The following is a 13,111-nucleotide window of genomic DNA, read 5'->3' as shown; positions in this document are numbered from 1 at the left end:
GAAGTTATACTTTTAGATCGTCGATAGAACTTCAGGGTACAAGGCGATGCGTGACAGGATTTCATAATTTATTGCCATTGAAATTTTCAATAATTGGTGGAAAAATTATGGGCACTTTTGCTTCACCCTGTTTTATATAAAAAAAACTCGTTGCCTCTGCATTTCTTTTAATTAATAATAGTTTAATCAAAAATATTCAATTTTGTTTATCTACACTGAAAGCAAGGAGTATACTTAAGATGTCCGAAGGTCATCACGCCCATGGTGGCGATAAGATGGAAATTTCTTGCCCGCATATGATGCTCGTAAGTTGAAGTGATTTGTGTAATACTACAATGCTTATTTGCTGACCTTATTTTCAGTTTCATGGTGGGCATTGCGAGCAAATTCTCTGGAAGGCTTGGACCGCAAAGACAATTTTAGAATTTTCATTGTCTGCGTTTGCTATTTTCCTTTTGGCATTCTTGTATGAAGGTGTCAAGTTTTTGCGACAGTTCCTTCTTCGTAGGGAACTAGAAAAGATATCTAAAAGCAAAGAGAAGACAGATGTTGTATGCAGCACAATTGCTGGACTTAAAAATAAACAATTGTTTAAGCAGATAGCAGCACCTCAACATCTCATACAAACCTTATTGTTCTTATTTCAAGTTACATTATCTATGCTACTTATGTTGATATTTATGAGTTTCAATTACTGGTTGTGCCTATCAATTCTGTTAGGTCTTACAGTTGGATACTTTCTGTTTGGTTGGATTAAAGACGATGCCTATGACAGTGATTGCTGCAATTAAAATACATATTTACTAATGCAAACACATTTGTATCTATTATTACAGTACAAAAAATATTGCAAATAAGATAAAATAAATTTAAAAATTATTCTAGATGAAGAAAGATGAATTTATTATATTCAGTAATAGAATTTAGCAAATCAATCTCACGCTGCTCTATTTGCTTACATTAAATTACATTATTCGTTATAAATGCAGACTTACTAACTCCAATGACGAAATATTTATTAAATCATTCTTAACATAAACATTTTACTTTCTACGTATCGCATTCCCTTTTTAATATTTCGTTTATATTTTCCATTGTGGTAACTCCTTTACTAACCATTACTAATTTATTGCGTGACCGAGATCCCTTATCCAGCGATACGTCACTTTTCCGTAATCCTAAAAGTTTGGACAGGTATTTCACGAGTTCTGCGTTTGCTTCTCCTTCTGTGGGCGGTGCTGCTATTTGTATTCCAACTCCTTCGTTTCCTATATCCGTAATGCCATTCATTTTGGCACCCGGTTTAGCGAGGATTCGAATGCAAATGTTTCCGCTTTTGTCCAACTGCACAGGACCATCACTTGGTTTCTTCTCATCTACAGCAACAACGGTAGCAGACTTTTTGTTTTTATTCTTTGACATAACACTTAAAAATGTATGAAATACGCGCCGCATTCACAAAATTTTTTATAAATTTTACCTCCCAATAAATATAAAATCAGCTGTTATTTGCTTTTAGTTTTAGTTTTGTGTATGGAACACATAGAGCGACATGAAGCATCTGTCAAAAATTAAAATCCATACGTTTTATGGGAACAGTTAGCTTGAAGTTGTCGCTGTTGTTATATTAAAACCATTTCTAATTTTGCCGATATCATATTCAAGACATAATATATCTAGTGTAATAACAATTCATCATTTAAATCAAATAAATCGACCTATTTACTTAGTTGACAAGCTGGTTTGTTTGTTTTTTTTTACACAAAATAGCAGTGTTAAACCAAATGCATTTTTTTGTTGTTGGTCACATTGCCGAAAATCGTCCCGGGTGGGCGCAAAGTCAAAACATAAATGTTGGAGGCGGCTATTTAAAACGATCTTGCTGTTTTTTAATATTCAGAAAAATACTTCAACAAATAATGTGTCTTGTAAATTTACTATCAATTTCCTCAAAAACCGTATTATGAGAATTTTGGAACTTCAGAATTTGCGTGGCTTCTAGTTCCTAAATTTTATATACTTAATATCGAAGATATTTTGTAAAAATTCACTTTTGTTCGAACCACCTCATGAAACTTGTAAGTAGGCAGATAAAGGGGGGCGGCAGAACATCCTTGGCCCCGGATGCCCAAAGTTGTAGCTACGCCACTGCCAAATAGTTTCGCTTTGAAGAACTTTTAAATTTCATTCAAATGAACCGCTTTAGACGGCATCTTCAGCTTCTTGATAAGTCGCTGCCGTCTTCAAAATGTGTAAGAAGCTGGATTAAAGACGACATTTGCAGTCGTGTCGTACGTCGCCGTCTTTGTGTTCAGGACTTCTAATTGTTTTAAAACGATATGATTTTTATCGATATCGATTTTAAACAAAACGATTTTATCCCAGCAAGTCATGATTACCATCGATCTGAAGACACTCATTGAAAGTTTAACAGAAAGATTGTTGTTGTTCTAGTAGTTTTCACTATTGCAGAAAATATTCCTGAAATAACTTGTTATTTAAATAGTTTCTACAAAATATTTATCTTTATCACATATACAATTACTAAAAATCATTTTTCCACAACATAGGTATTTAATTTGTTCAATAGGTAATATTGACGATATTCGACTACAAATAGTATTGTTTCAAATTCATATCAATGTTTAATAATATAATTCGAACTAAAAATTTTGTATGATTATTGTAATAATTTATCTAAATAAACATTTTGCCACTCAAAGATTGGCATATTTTTCTTTAAATGACTTCATTGACAGAACACAACGGTTTATATAATGTCTATTGAAACGGCATGGCATAGGACTTCAAGAAATTGATACATTTCAATCCCTAAAATAAAAAAAACATTTTTTCATTTGTAAGAAGTAAAAAATTAATATATTACCATTTCTATACAAAATTACGTAAATCAATTAAATTTTTAAGTTGTATCTTAAATACCGAGCTTACAGTACAACATGTTGCTCGAGAAAAGCCAACCAATCACAATAATCACCAAAAAGGAATGCTTTCGAAAATAAATTTATACATTTAACTGCTGACAAATTAAGCTGGTGCATTTAATTCCTCAATGCTTATAATTTTCATCGTATAAATAAATCATTTCAGACTTCAAGCACATTAAATAAACTATTATTTGAAATCATTTAACTTTTTAAAACTATGGCAATTATATATGATTGGATTTCGGAAGAATATTCATTGCATTTAAAATTAAAGATCTATTTTAGTTGGTGTTTGTAGTTTTACGCTGCTCGAATAGACTGGATTATTTGAAAAATAGCAGAACCGCAAACGACGAAAATAAACAATGCCAAAAGCCAAGGTCCAACAGGGTATTGATTATCTTTGGATTTCTGGAAAGACAAATTATTCATAATTATTAACAATCATTTGATATTCTTTATACGTATAAATGTATATATGACAATATCAATTTTGTTTTCTCCATAATGCTATACAAATATTATTCAAATATTTTACAAACATCAAAAGCAAGTGTACGTTGACATTACCAAGTATGCACACATGTATATAAATACATACAGAAGTAATCAACGATAAGCAAACATTAAAGACGCAGAACGGCGGCGTGGCACTTTCACCTGTTTTGTTTCTAACGTTTTTTCTATAACTCACAATTAATTTAGAAAAGCAATTTTAAATGTTTGAAACGTTTATTAACGTTACTACAAAATTTCAACATTTTCATGTATAACTTAAAAACTTAAATTTCGATATATTACAGAAAAATGGAGTGCACTGATAACCTGTCTGTACTTACCGATGACTTTGGTACGTTGCCTCGCATGGTCACGTATTTGCTAGCCTTTTCATTGGCGACACGCATCCTTTGTGGTGGGGCCATCTTTTTAGGACTATTTTGGTTTTGCTACAAAAAATACAGAAAACAAGTTGAAAACAATATTGTGGCAACTGCTATAAGAAAACTACTTGGTAAACAGCTACTTCATAAATTTTAGTTAGATTTTCTTAAAGAATCTAATTTTTCACTTCAAATTTCACAGTTTACGATATTTTCAGATAGTAATTATTTTTACCTTTTTTGCCAAAGAAAACAAAATGAACACGTCGAGAGCGACACAAGAAAACGACACGTATGAGTAGCCGAACCGAATCTTTGACAGTTAAAAGAGATGCCTATTTGACCGACTACATAGTTGCATTTTTGGTACTAAAAATTTTATTGCTATGGTGAATTTGTATGGAATTTATGGTGTTAGGCTGATATATATTCTTAAAAATCAACACCTTAATTTATGTTCACAATATAATTTTCCTGCGAAATAAATGGTCCCCAATTAAATTAATTTAATGTCAAATCATAATTTTTAGACTTCTTCTTTTCTAAAATATTCAAATTAATTAATATTTTGTATATATTGGAAACTTTATTAATTGTTTATTCTACTTCCCTATATTATAAATGACCTTTAAATAGTTTTTATTTTCGTATATACTTAATTATTTATAATAAGCTAAAATAGAAGACATTTCTTTTCTGGGCGCAGTCAATGCAGAATTTTATATTTAAAATTGCGGCAATTGTTCATTCTTTACAATTTAAATATTAAATTATACATTCGTTTTTCTTTCAAAATATATTTTAAATTATAAACAAGTAATCTATTTGGCGCGAACAGCAAGAGCGCTTAAATCTGCAATGCATTTGTCAAGAGTTTCCTTCTCTTGCTGTGGAGTGATTGAACCAAGAACATTGTTTACAATCCAGTTCACCATGTGTTTTTGGTTAATACGGCGTTCAATATGACGGCATTCCACTTGATAATCCAAACGGCGTTTTACCTATGATTAGCGGTACATTTTTACTATAAATTTTTATATATACTTAAGAGAAAAAGTGCATTATACCTCAGTGTAGACATTCATGGCACGTTCGCGGAATGCGGCTTCCAATTGTAATGCTATGTTTTCTTTCTTGGCATCCATAAGCAATAAAGCACCTTCAGCGCGCCATTGTTCCTTCTTTTCGGCTTCGATAGCATCAGCAAGATTTTGTAGTTCCTCCTCTCGGCCAGATTTCCATTCATTTTCGATTCTCTAGGTTATCATTAAAAATCTCTTGTTAAAAATTTTGATCATTTTCAAATCGGAACATTTAAATAAATCATACGTCGATTTCCTTATCTGTCCAAGCAGCGACAGTTGGTCCAAGTTTCTTTACAGCAACAATTGCCATGATGGCCAGAGACAAGCCGCTGTAGTACTCATGCTCCATCACGTAAATTTCCTTGGAGCATAGGTAAGTAAGCAAACCAACACCAAAAGTGTATGGGCCAGTGACACCAGTTTTATTGTAGAAAAACTGGAACCACTCTTCTGGAATGAAACCTAAACGAACTTTGCCAGGATGTTCCGGACGCTCCCGGCGAGCAACTTGATCACCTGAACCGGCCGCACTAGCTGATCTCATAGCTAGGACACCCAAAGGACGTTGAACTGAAAAATCGTACATAAAATTATTATAAGTACGCTGCAAAACCCCATTATTCTATTTTTTGCATATACTAATTTGACATTTCACTCGCGATTACATAAACCACGATGACAAAAGTAGTCGCGTAACATGCATCTTCTACCATATAACTACACTTTTGATTTGGCAAAGAGGAAATTATTTAAATTACATAATTAAGATAAAATTATTTTTATTATTATTACCTGAAAGTAAAGCGGTTCTTGACAACATTTTTTAATTTTCAGTAAATACTTCTTTTGAAGAAAAAAAATCGACAAAAATGAGTTCTATACTGTTCGCCCAAATCAGCTTAACTGTCAAATGTCAAGATGTCTTCTTCCTCTTCTTATGAAACATTCACAGCCAGTTCAATTTTTCTTAAGCAGTAATTTGAAAATTGAAATTTCATTAGAACAATGTGTGTAACAACAGATTTAACAGTAATAAAGTTTATTAATATGCAAATTCTTTAAATTGTATTATAAGATTTTTTCTTGTAGTTTCAAAATGGTTGATAAGATCAAAATAAATGCAACTCTGAGATCCTTCCATGAATAAGCCAACATAATACAATCTGTCCTTCCAATAGTCTCATGTGTATCAGGTGTGAATACAAAAACAAAATATGCAATATTATATGTTTTCCGGGTATGCTTTACCATTCTATTTTCTCTAAAAGTTCTTTATTCATTTCTCCTGTCGTTAAATCATTTCTCTCATTACCATTATATAGAATTGTAGTAAAGTGAAATGTATACTAATGCTTTAAAAGCTGGTTGCCGGACAGCAATGCACGCTTGGAAATTCAAAAACGGTAATAGATATTGTAATTCATTATTTTGAGATAACCATCTCAGAAACGTAATTCTGGTTGGAATAATCTTCCTAGTGATGGTCTGGTTGAGCTCATTTGATAGCGCCACGGCTTCTCACTTTATAGACATATTTTTGTACATACATATGTATACTGATCGTAAAACCCTAGAACCTGAAATGTATTTACAATTTTATTCCATACATATATATTTTATCGTTGTGATTCGATTCATTCACTAATATAGAGTTGGGAAAGTTACGTCTTGATTTGGCAAAAGCAAATACCGAGTTCACACAACATTTATTGAAAGGTAAAACATAACCAGTGTTGCTTTGTTCACTTTTACGCAGCCAAATAATTTACCCACTGTTAAAATGCTTTACTAAATAACGACCTCTCAAAGTTTCTTTTATTATTGTCAATACTTTTGGAATGCTGTTTGAATTTGTGTTTTTTTTTTAACTTTATACATGTTCTACGAAGTTCTGTTTTACCGATATTCCAACTGGAAATGAAATTAACCTTTTGGGTTGGTAACACTAATCATCTAACATTTTTGTGCTACCTTTTGCATGCCATTCCAGCTGTCAGTTGCAATAGTCCCGTTAACTTGACTCAATTCATCAGAAAAATACACGGCATAAAATTAAGATTTGTACGACAGAGAATACCGGAATACCAGCCAAGATTAAAATTTCCACAAGAATTTTCGAATCCATTGCGTGCTCGTTTGTATTCGGATTACCATTGTTGTCGTAAATTAACTGCAATTGATGTTGCTCTAATTGTTTCGAAACAGTCGGCCAGCCAATTGCCTTGCTTTGTGTACCCAAAAATAAATTGTGCTTCTGTATTATTATTTGAAAGTTCTTTATGTACAGAAAATTGTCATTTGTGTGAGCATCTGGATACTGCAATTTCTTCAAAGCAATACGTAAAACAGCAAAAACAATTTTATCGAGATTATTCAAGTGCATCTTTGGGAGCACCGCTTAAATATACGGAAGCCCCGCTTTTAGGTGACCTGTGCCAAAAGTACGGTTTTGTTATTTCCCGCACTTCCGCCGACGCTGGTTTTAATAGTGTTGCTGGCCATAGATTTGAAATCCGCCGAAACATGTCCACATCACCTCAAAAGGAATTTAAGCGCCTTCCAACTGACGTTGTGCCAACGCACTATGTTTTAGAGTTACAGCCGAACTTAGAGGCTTTCACTTTCGAGGGCAATACTAGCGTACACTTAAAGGTATGTGATATATTAAGTATGTACGAGTGTAAATATATGTGGTGTGAATGAAGGAGGGTAAATATTTATGGGAGTGAATGGGAATAAAATAAATTTTGCTTTCACTTCTACCGTATTAAAAGAAAGAAAGAAAGCACAGTTTCCGCATGGATACTTCAATGACGTTAGCAATTCGAATATTATTTCACTACAAATATATACATGTGTATATATTATATATGTATATGTAGATATCAAAATAATGCATAGAAAATAGTTTTTATTGAAAAAAGGGATATAGAATAAAAAAACCTACGTAGCATATTTGTACACATGCATACATATGTAGTCTATATACGAAGCCATATTCAAAGCCTTACCATGTCTTATTATCCATGTTTGCCACCATTTGCTGTTGAAAACTGAATGACTGAGTAATTTCTCTTAAGATAAGAAATACATTTAATAATGAGATAAGAAAATGCAACGCAAATACTACTTTTACATCTCTTTGTGAGAGATACCATTATTTTCCTTTGTTTGTTATATTATTGAAATAAGTTTAAAATATATGTACAACTTATAGATATGTGACGCAACCAAAAGTATTACCCTGAATGCTTTGGACATCACAATAAATAAAGTTGACTTGGAATTAAATGGCGAGATATTGCAACCAAGTAATATTACTTATTCCACTGACAATGAAACTGCCACATTGATCTTCGATAAGGAACTCCCAGCTGCATCCAGTGGTGTTTTGAAAATGTCCTTCGCAGGAGAACTCAACGATAAGATGAAAGGTTTCTATCGAAGCAAGTATTTTACGCCCGGTGGTGAGGAACGATATGCTGGAGTAACTCAATTTGAAGCCACTGATGCTAGACGTTGTTTCCCTTGCTGGGACGAACCAGCTATCAAAGCAACTTTCGATATAGCATTAATCGTGCCACAAGATCGAGTCGCACTTTCGAATATGCCTGAGATTCAAGAAGAAAAACTTGAAAATAATTTACGTCGCATACGCTTCGATAGGACTCCAATAATGTCTACATATTTGGTGGCTGTTGTAGTTGGTGAATATGATTATGTCGAAGGTAAATCCGAAGATGGTGTAATAGTGCGAGTGTTTACACCCATTGGCAAGAAAGAGCAAGGTCTTTTTGCACTTGAAGTGGCTACTAAAGTTTTGCCTTACTATAAGAGCTATTTCAACATTGCATATCCCTTACCAAAAATGGATTTAATAGCGATATCCGATTTTTCGGCGGGTGCCATGGAGAACTGGGGACTCGTGACATATCGTGAAACTTTTGTATTAGTTGATCCGAAAAATACTTCTCTTATGCGCAAACAATCTATTGCCTTAACTGTGGGACATGAGATAGCCCATCAGTGGTTTGGTAAGTGTAATGTCGTTAATTCATCCGTTTTTGCCAGCTACGGTTTTTTTTTCATTTTTTACTTCATTTTATTTTCAGGCAATTTGGTTACCATGGAGTGGTGGACACATTTGTGGTTAAATGAAGGCTATGCTTCGTTTGTTGAATTTTTATGTGTCAACCATTTGTTTCCCGAATATGATATTTGGACCCAATTTGTCACAGATATGTATACTCGGGCATTAGAATTGGATTCGTTGAAGAATTCACATCCAATTGAAGTGCCAGTGGGGCATCCATGTGAGATTGATGAAATTTTTGATGAAATTAGTTACAACAAAGGTGCTTCTGTCATTCGTATGCTTCACGACTATATTGGGGAGGAGGACTTTCGAAAGGGCATGAACATTTACCTAACACGTCATCAATATAAGAATACATTCACTGAAGATTTATGGGCTGCTTTGCAGGAAGCCAGTTCAAAACCAGTCGCTAAAGTTATGTCTACTTGGATCAAATTGAAAGGATTCCCAGTAGTAAGTGTGGAGTCTGTGCAAAATAGTGACAATCAAAGGCTTCTAAAATTGACTCAAAATAAGTTTACTGCTGATGGTTCAGCACCGGATGGTGATTATACTTGGGTGATCCCGGTAACCGTTTCCACATCACGTGATCCGAATAAGATTGCGAAAACTTTCTTATTAGATCAAAAGTCAATGGAAGTTGTATTGGACGATGTAACTGCAGATGATTGGGTAAAAATCAATCCTGGTACAGTCGGTTTCTATCGGACAAGATACTCCAAAGAAATGCTCGAGAAATTATTACCCGCTGTGCGAAAAATGGAGTTGCCGCCTCTTGACCGTTTGGGATTGATTGATGACATGTTTGCGATGGTGCAAGCAGGTCAAGCGAGCACAGCTGAGGTGCTGAAACTTATCGATTCCTATCGTAACGAAACTAATTATACTGTATGGACTGCTATTACCAATTCATTGGCGAACTTGCACATACTGATTTCTCATACAGACTTAATGGATGACTTTAACCGTTATGGGGAAAAGTTGTATCGGCCAGTGGCTGATCGCTTAGGCTGGGATGTGCGAGAAGGCGAGAACCATTTAGACACTTTATTACGAAGTCTGGTTTTGTCACGTTTGGTGTCCTTCCGATGCAAGGACATCATTGCCGAAGCACAAAAACGGTATATAAATATCTTTTGCAATTTGTCATACATACATATGTCCTATATACATATGTATATTATTCCAATATGTTTTTCTTTATCAGGTTTAATAATCACGCCGATGGAACGAATCCTATACCAGCTGACTTGCGTTCCACATGCTACAAAGCGGTTTTGCAGGATGGTGATGAAAAAATATTTAATGAGATGCTGCAACTCTACCGTTCCACAGATTTGCATGAAGAACAAGATCGTATTTCAAGAGCGTTGGGTTGTATTGGCAATGTAAATATATTACGTAAAGTTATAGATTTCGCCATGTCGGTGAGTATCCTAATATTTGGTCGCTTTTAGTGCTTATAGTTATTTTGCCACCAATGATATTTTAGGGAGAAGTACGTGCACAGGACTCAGTTTTTGTTATTGTTGCTGTGGCGGTGAATCCCAAAGGACGGGTATTGGCTTGGGAATTCTTCAAGGACAATAATCAGAAATTATTGCAACAATATCAGGTGAGCAAGTTTTACTTCGCGGATAAATGCATATCACTAGTCAATGTCGTACTACTCCCCCATCTTTTATACTTTATTTACAGGGTAGTTTCCTCTTGACACGCCTTATCAAGTATCTTATTGAGAATTTCGCTTCGGAGGAACGAGCTACTGAAGTGGAAACTTATTTTAAGGAAAATCAGTTTCCTGGTACCGAACGTACTGTATCTCAAGCTGTGGAGACTATTCGCCTTAACGCTAACTGGTTGAAGCGTGATTTAGATTCCCTGACTACTTATCTGAAAAATCAGTAAAATTGCTCCGTACATTTATATACCTTGTTAACCCAGAAAATGAAATAAACAGGAATGTGGAGGGGAAAACAGAGTCACAGCTGAAATAAAAGCATCATAAAGCCAAAGCTCATCATAATATAGCACTTCATACAGTAGGGCAAATAATCGATTAACATTTTGGTTGGCGAAGGTGTTTATCATACGAAATTTACAATAATATAGTAAAACAAAAAGGGAAGTATGCATAGAAACTTTTTTTCTAGATCAACACATATTGGCAGATTTTTTTCTAGATTTTTTTTAACTAAATATAATTGTTTGCGAAGAACATGGGTAATATTATCGAGCATTTACTTATATACGAAGGTATTTTTTTTTAAATATTCGACAGCTTAACACAAGCTGAAGAATGATTGCAAATTTGATTATTTATCTAATCATATTGAAAACCACCGTTAGTACGCACTGTGTATTAATTTTTCCACTATCCTTTGATACCTAGTATATATTGATTTGCCATTGAATGTAGCGCTTATAATTTTAAGTAATTTGATTTTGTTATCCAGTGCACGACTATATAAGCTTAGATCAACATGTTCAAATAAAATACAATTTCATTAATAAAGCTATTGCAAAGCAAAAAATTGGATGAATTTGCATTTTTAGATATAAATACTGTAATATTGATACCTGTATTTTTAAATTACATAATAAATATTAATAAAATGATAAAACGAATTAATAACTCAAGGTGTTTTCATACATACATTGAGGAAAGGTGTAATTCATTTTGGTGGAGTAATTTTAGGTAATTTCAAAACAAAATCGGAATGTATTTTCTGTTTATTCATATTTGCGATTAAGAAAGGTTTAATAAATGTGAATCTTACATTTCATGGTCAAGAACCTAATAAATATCAATCTTACATTTCATGGTCAAGAACAATAACGGCCATTATCCGACCGATGCAAATCGTCTATTAGTTCCAGCATACGTCGCTTGAACAAACGTTGCTTAGGGCGTGTCAGTGACAAGATATCGTCGATATTACCTCGAAAAAATGCCAGAAGTTGCTCCTCATCGCGAATGTCAGATTCAATACGATTTGCACTGACATTGAACGATTCTCCAACCGTGGTATTATTGCCCACTTCATATCTTGTTGCACCAGATGAAATATTTATAGGAGCCGCATGTTTCATTTGATCTGCTTTTTCTTCATCAAGCTTTAATGGGGGCGATTGTTGATTCATTTTCATTGTAAGAGCCACATCAGATTGCCTAGTTAATGGTTTAGATGCATTAGCGGTGAGTTGGAGTTCATTCAATATTTCTGGATAGGCGACGTTTGTACTTTGATTAGTGTCGTTGTTGTAGTGCTTAATATCATCATGTGTAGCGAAACTTGTTTGTATAGTTGAGATTTCGCAAATATCTCCACTGTTATCATCAATGGAAATTCTCGGCTTTGCACCGCGGGAGAGCTTTCGTCTCTTTTTAGTTTGTCCTATTGTTTCCGTTGACGGCAAAAGGAATTTTATTTCATCGTACAAATAGAAACGTTTGCGACGGGGGGTGGGTAAATCTTCGGTACTATCATAGTCGGAACGAATATTAGTATTATATTGAATGCTGCGTAGGAAGCCAGTGCGAACATTTCTCCACTTTTCGCGGCAAAAAACGTCTGCAAAAAAGTATAAATTAAAAAAAAAAATCACATCAATGCATCACATCTACTATATAATTGCAACATGACCATACCATGTCGCCTAACATACTTAGCTTTGCCTTATTTGTAATTTGTACATACCTGGTTTGCCTACATCAGCAGCAACTTCTTGCCAAGCCTTTTCTAATTTGTCTCGCTTTGCATATTCTGAAGAGTGTACATTCCATAAGCAATCACGCTTTTTTACAGCATTAATTATTTTCAGAATAAGTTCAGTGTCAGCCATTTTCACAATAAAGTAAGCACAATAGCTTCACGTCATTGATGTGATGCGATTTGACGCTAAATTTTATCGTTTGCAAAGTGTCACATCGCAATTCTGAGTTAGTGATTACTTGACATATTGATAAATTCAAATTGTGAATCTATGTATATATGGATATCTTCAGTTATTCTTATAAAACGACTTGGATAGCACAATATATTTTGTAAATGTTATTCTTTATATAATTTTATATTAAATAATATTATATATTATTAT

General features: G+C 33.8%; 6 protein-coding genes across 8 annotated transcripts; 2 read left to right on the top strand and 4 right to left on the bottom strand.

Moving 5' to 3' along the window:
• Positions 1-209: 209 nt before the first annotated feature.
• Positions 210-806, top strand: LOC126763760 (high affinity copper uptake protein 1-like). Its single transcript, XM_050481535.1, has 2 exons — positions 210-305; positions 363-806. The coding sequence occupies exons 1-2, from the start codon at positions 240-242 to the stop codon at positions 789-791; spliced, it is 495 nt and encodes a 164-aa protein (XP_050337492.1). The 5' UTR covers positions 210-239; the 3' UTR covers positions 792-806.
• Positions 807-876: 70 nt separating this feature from the next.
• Positions 877-1,691, bottom strand: LOC126763757 (UPF0235 protein C15orf40 homolog). Its single transcript, XM_050481530.1, has one exon. The coding sequence runs from the start codon at positions 1,453-1,455 to the stop codon at positions 1,051-1,053; it is 405 nt and encodes a 134-aa protein (XP_050337487.1). The 5' UTR covers positions 1,456-1,691; the 3' UTR covers positions 877-1,050.
• A 1,174-nt stretch (positions 1,692-2,865) lies between these two features.
• On the bottom strand, positions 2,866-4,175 carry LOC126763759 (stress-associated endoplasmic reticulum protein 2). Of its 2 annotated transcripts, none has more exons than XM_050481533.1 (3): positions 4,065-4,175; positions 3,788-3,895; positions 2,866-3,359 (listed from the first exon to the last, which is right to left on the bottom strand). In XM_050481533.1, exons 2-3 carry the CDS (start codon positions 3,869-3,871, stop codon positions 3,249-3,251), a joined length of 195 nt encoding a protein of 64 aa, XP_050337490.1. In that variant the 5' UTR covers positions 3,872-3,895; positions 4,065-4,175; the 3' UTR covers positions 2,866-3,248. The 2 variants fall into 2 exon arrangements, with proteins under 2 accessions (XP_050337490.1, XP_050337491.1); XM_050481534.1 differs by lacking the exon at positions 4,065-4,175 and adding an exon at positions 3,958-4,042.
• Positions 4,176-4,517: 342 nt separating this feature from the next.
• LOC126763754 (ATP synthase subunit b, mitochondrial) lies at positions 4,518-5,830 on the bottom strand. Its single transcript, XM_050481528.1, has 4 exons — positions 5,707-5,830; positions 5,159-5,484; positions 4,897-5,085; positions 4,518-4,830 (listed from the first exon to the last, which is right to left on the bottom strand). The coding sequence occupies exons 1-4, from the start codon at positions 5,732-5,734 to the stop codon at positions 4,651-4,653; spliced, it is 723 nt and encodes a 240-aa protein (XP_050337485.1). The 5' UTR covers positions 5,735-5,830; the 3' UTR covers positions 4,518-4,650.
• A 389-nt stretch (positions 5,831-6,219) lies between these two features.
• LOC126763740 (puromycin-sensitive aminopeptidase) lies at positions 6,220-11,645 on the top strand. Of its 2 annotated transcripts, XM_050481491.1 has the most exons (8): positions 6,254-6,317; positions 6,565-6,630; positions 6,905-7,566; positions 8,132-8,948; positions 9,027-10,131; positions 10,218-10,437; positions 10,503-10,625; positions 10,709-11,645. In XM_050481491.1, the coding sequence occupies exons 1-8, from the start codon at positions 6,254-6,256 to the stop codon at positions 10,916-10,918; spliced, it is 3,267 nt and encodes a 1,088-aa protein (XP_050337448.1). In that variant the 3' UTR covers positions 10,919-11,645. The 2 variants fall into 2 exon arrangements, with proteins under 2 accessions (XP_050337447.1, XP_050337448.1); XM_050481490.1 differs by lacking the exon at positions 6,565-6,630 and having other exon boundaries at positions 6,220-6,317.
• An 80-nt stretch (positions 11,646-11,725) lies between these two features.
• LOC126763752 (uncharacterized) lies at positions 11,726-12,915 on the bottom strand. Its single transcript, XM_050481524.1, has 2 exons — positions 12,712-12,915; positions 11,726-12,585 (listed from the first exon to the last, which is right to left on the bottom strand). The coding sequence occupies exons 1-2, from the start codon at positions 12,854-12,856 to the stop codon at positions 11,837-11,839; spliced, it is 894 nt and encodes a 297-aa protein (XP_050337481.1). The 5' UTR covers positions 12,857-12,915; the 3' UTR covers positions 11,726-11,836.
• Between the last annotated feature and the right edge of the window lie 196 nt (positions 12,916-13,111).

This window comes from Bactrocera neohumeralis, chromosome 6 (genome assembly GCF_024586455.1).
Source record: "Bactrocera neohumeralis isolate Rockhampton chromosome 6, APGP_CSIRO_Bneo_wtdbg2-racon-allhic-juicebox.fasta_v2, whole genome shotgun sequence".
Taxonomy (NCBI): Eukaryota; Metazoa; Arthropoda; class Insecta; order Diptera; family Tephritidae; genus Bactrocera; species Bactrocera neohumeralis.
Note: the sequence above shows the minus strand (reverse complement) of the source record. Positions and strands in the feature narration are given on the sequence as shown.

Bases quoted from the DNA above. Each gene is read 5' to 3' on its own strand.
- LOC126763760 (XM_050481535.1), top strand. From the start codon at position 240: ATGTCCGAAGGTCATCACGCCCATGGTGGCGATAAGATGGAAATTTCT. The intron at 306-362 runs GTAAGTTGAAGT...CCTTATTTTCAG, and splicing joins CTTGCCCGCATATGATGCTC to TTTCATGGTGGGCATTGCGA.
- LOC126763757 (XM_050481530.1), bottom strand. From the start codon at position 1,455: ATGCGGCGCGTATTTCATACATTTTTAAGTGTTATGTCAAAGAATAAA.
- LOC126763759 (XM_050481533.1), bottom strand. From the start codon at position 3,871: ATGGCCCCACCACAAAGGATGCGTGTCGCCAATGAAAAGGCTAGCAAA. The intron at 3,360-3,787 runs GTAAGTACAGAC...TTGTCTTTCCAG, and splicing joins GCAACGTACCAAAGTCATCG to AAATCCAAAGATAATCAATA.
- LOC126763754 (XM_050481528.1), bottom strand. From the start codon at position 5,734: ATGTTGTCAAGAACCGCTTTACTTTCAG. The intron at 5,485-5,706 runs GTAATAATAATA...ACGATTTTTCAG, and splicing joins AAGAACCGCTTTACTTTCAG to TTCAACGTCCTTTGGGTGTC. The intron at 5,086-5,158 runs GTATGATTTATT...ATGATAACCTAG, and splicing joins GGACAGATAAGGAAATCGAC to AGAATCGAAAATGAATGGAA.
- LOC126763740 (XM_050481491.1), top strand. From the start codon at position 6,254: ATGTATACTAATGCTTTAAAAGCTGGTTGCCGGACAGCAATGCACGCT. The intron at 6,318-6,564 runs GTAATAGATATT...TCACTAATATAG, and splicing joins CGCTTGGAAATTCAAAAACG to AGTTGGGAAAGTTACGTCTT. The intron at 10,132-10,217 runs GTATATAAATAT...TTTCTTTATCAG, and splicing joins ATTGCCGAAGCACAAAAACG to GTTTAATAATCACGCCGATG.
- LOC126763752 (XM_050481524.1), bottom strand. From the start codon at position 12,856: ATGGCTGACACTGAACTTATTCTGAAAATAATTAATGCTGTAAAAAAG. The intron at 12,586-12,711 runs GTATGTACAAAT...ACTTTTTTGCAG, and splicing joins TGCTGATGTAGGCAAACCAG to ACGTTTTTTGCCGCGAAAAG.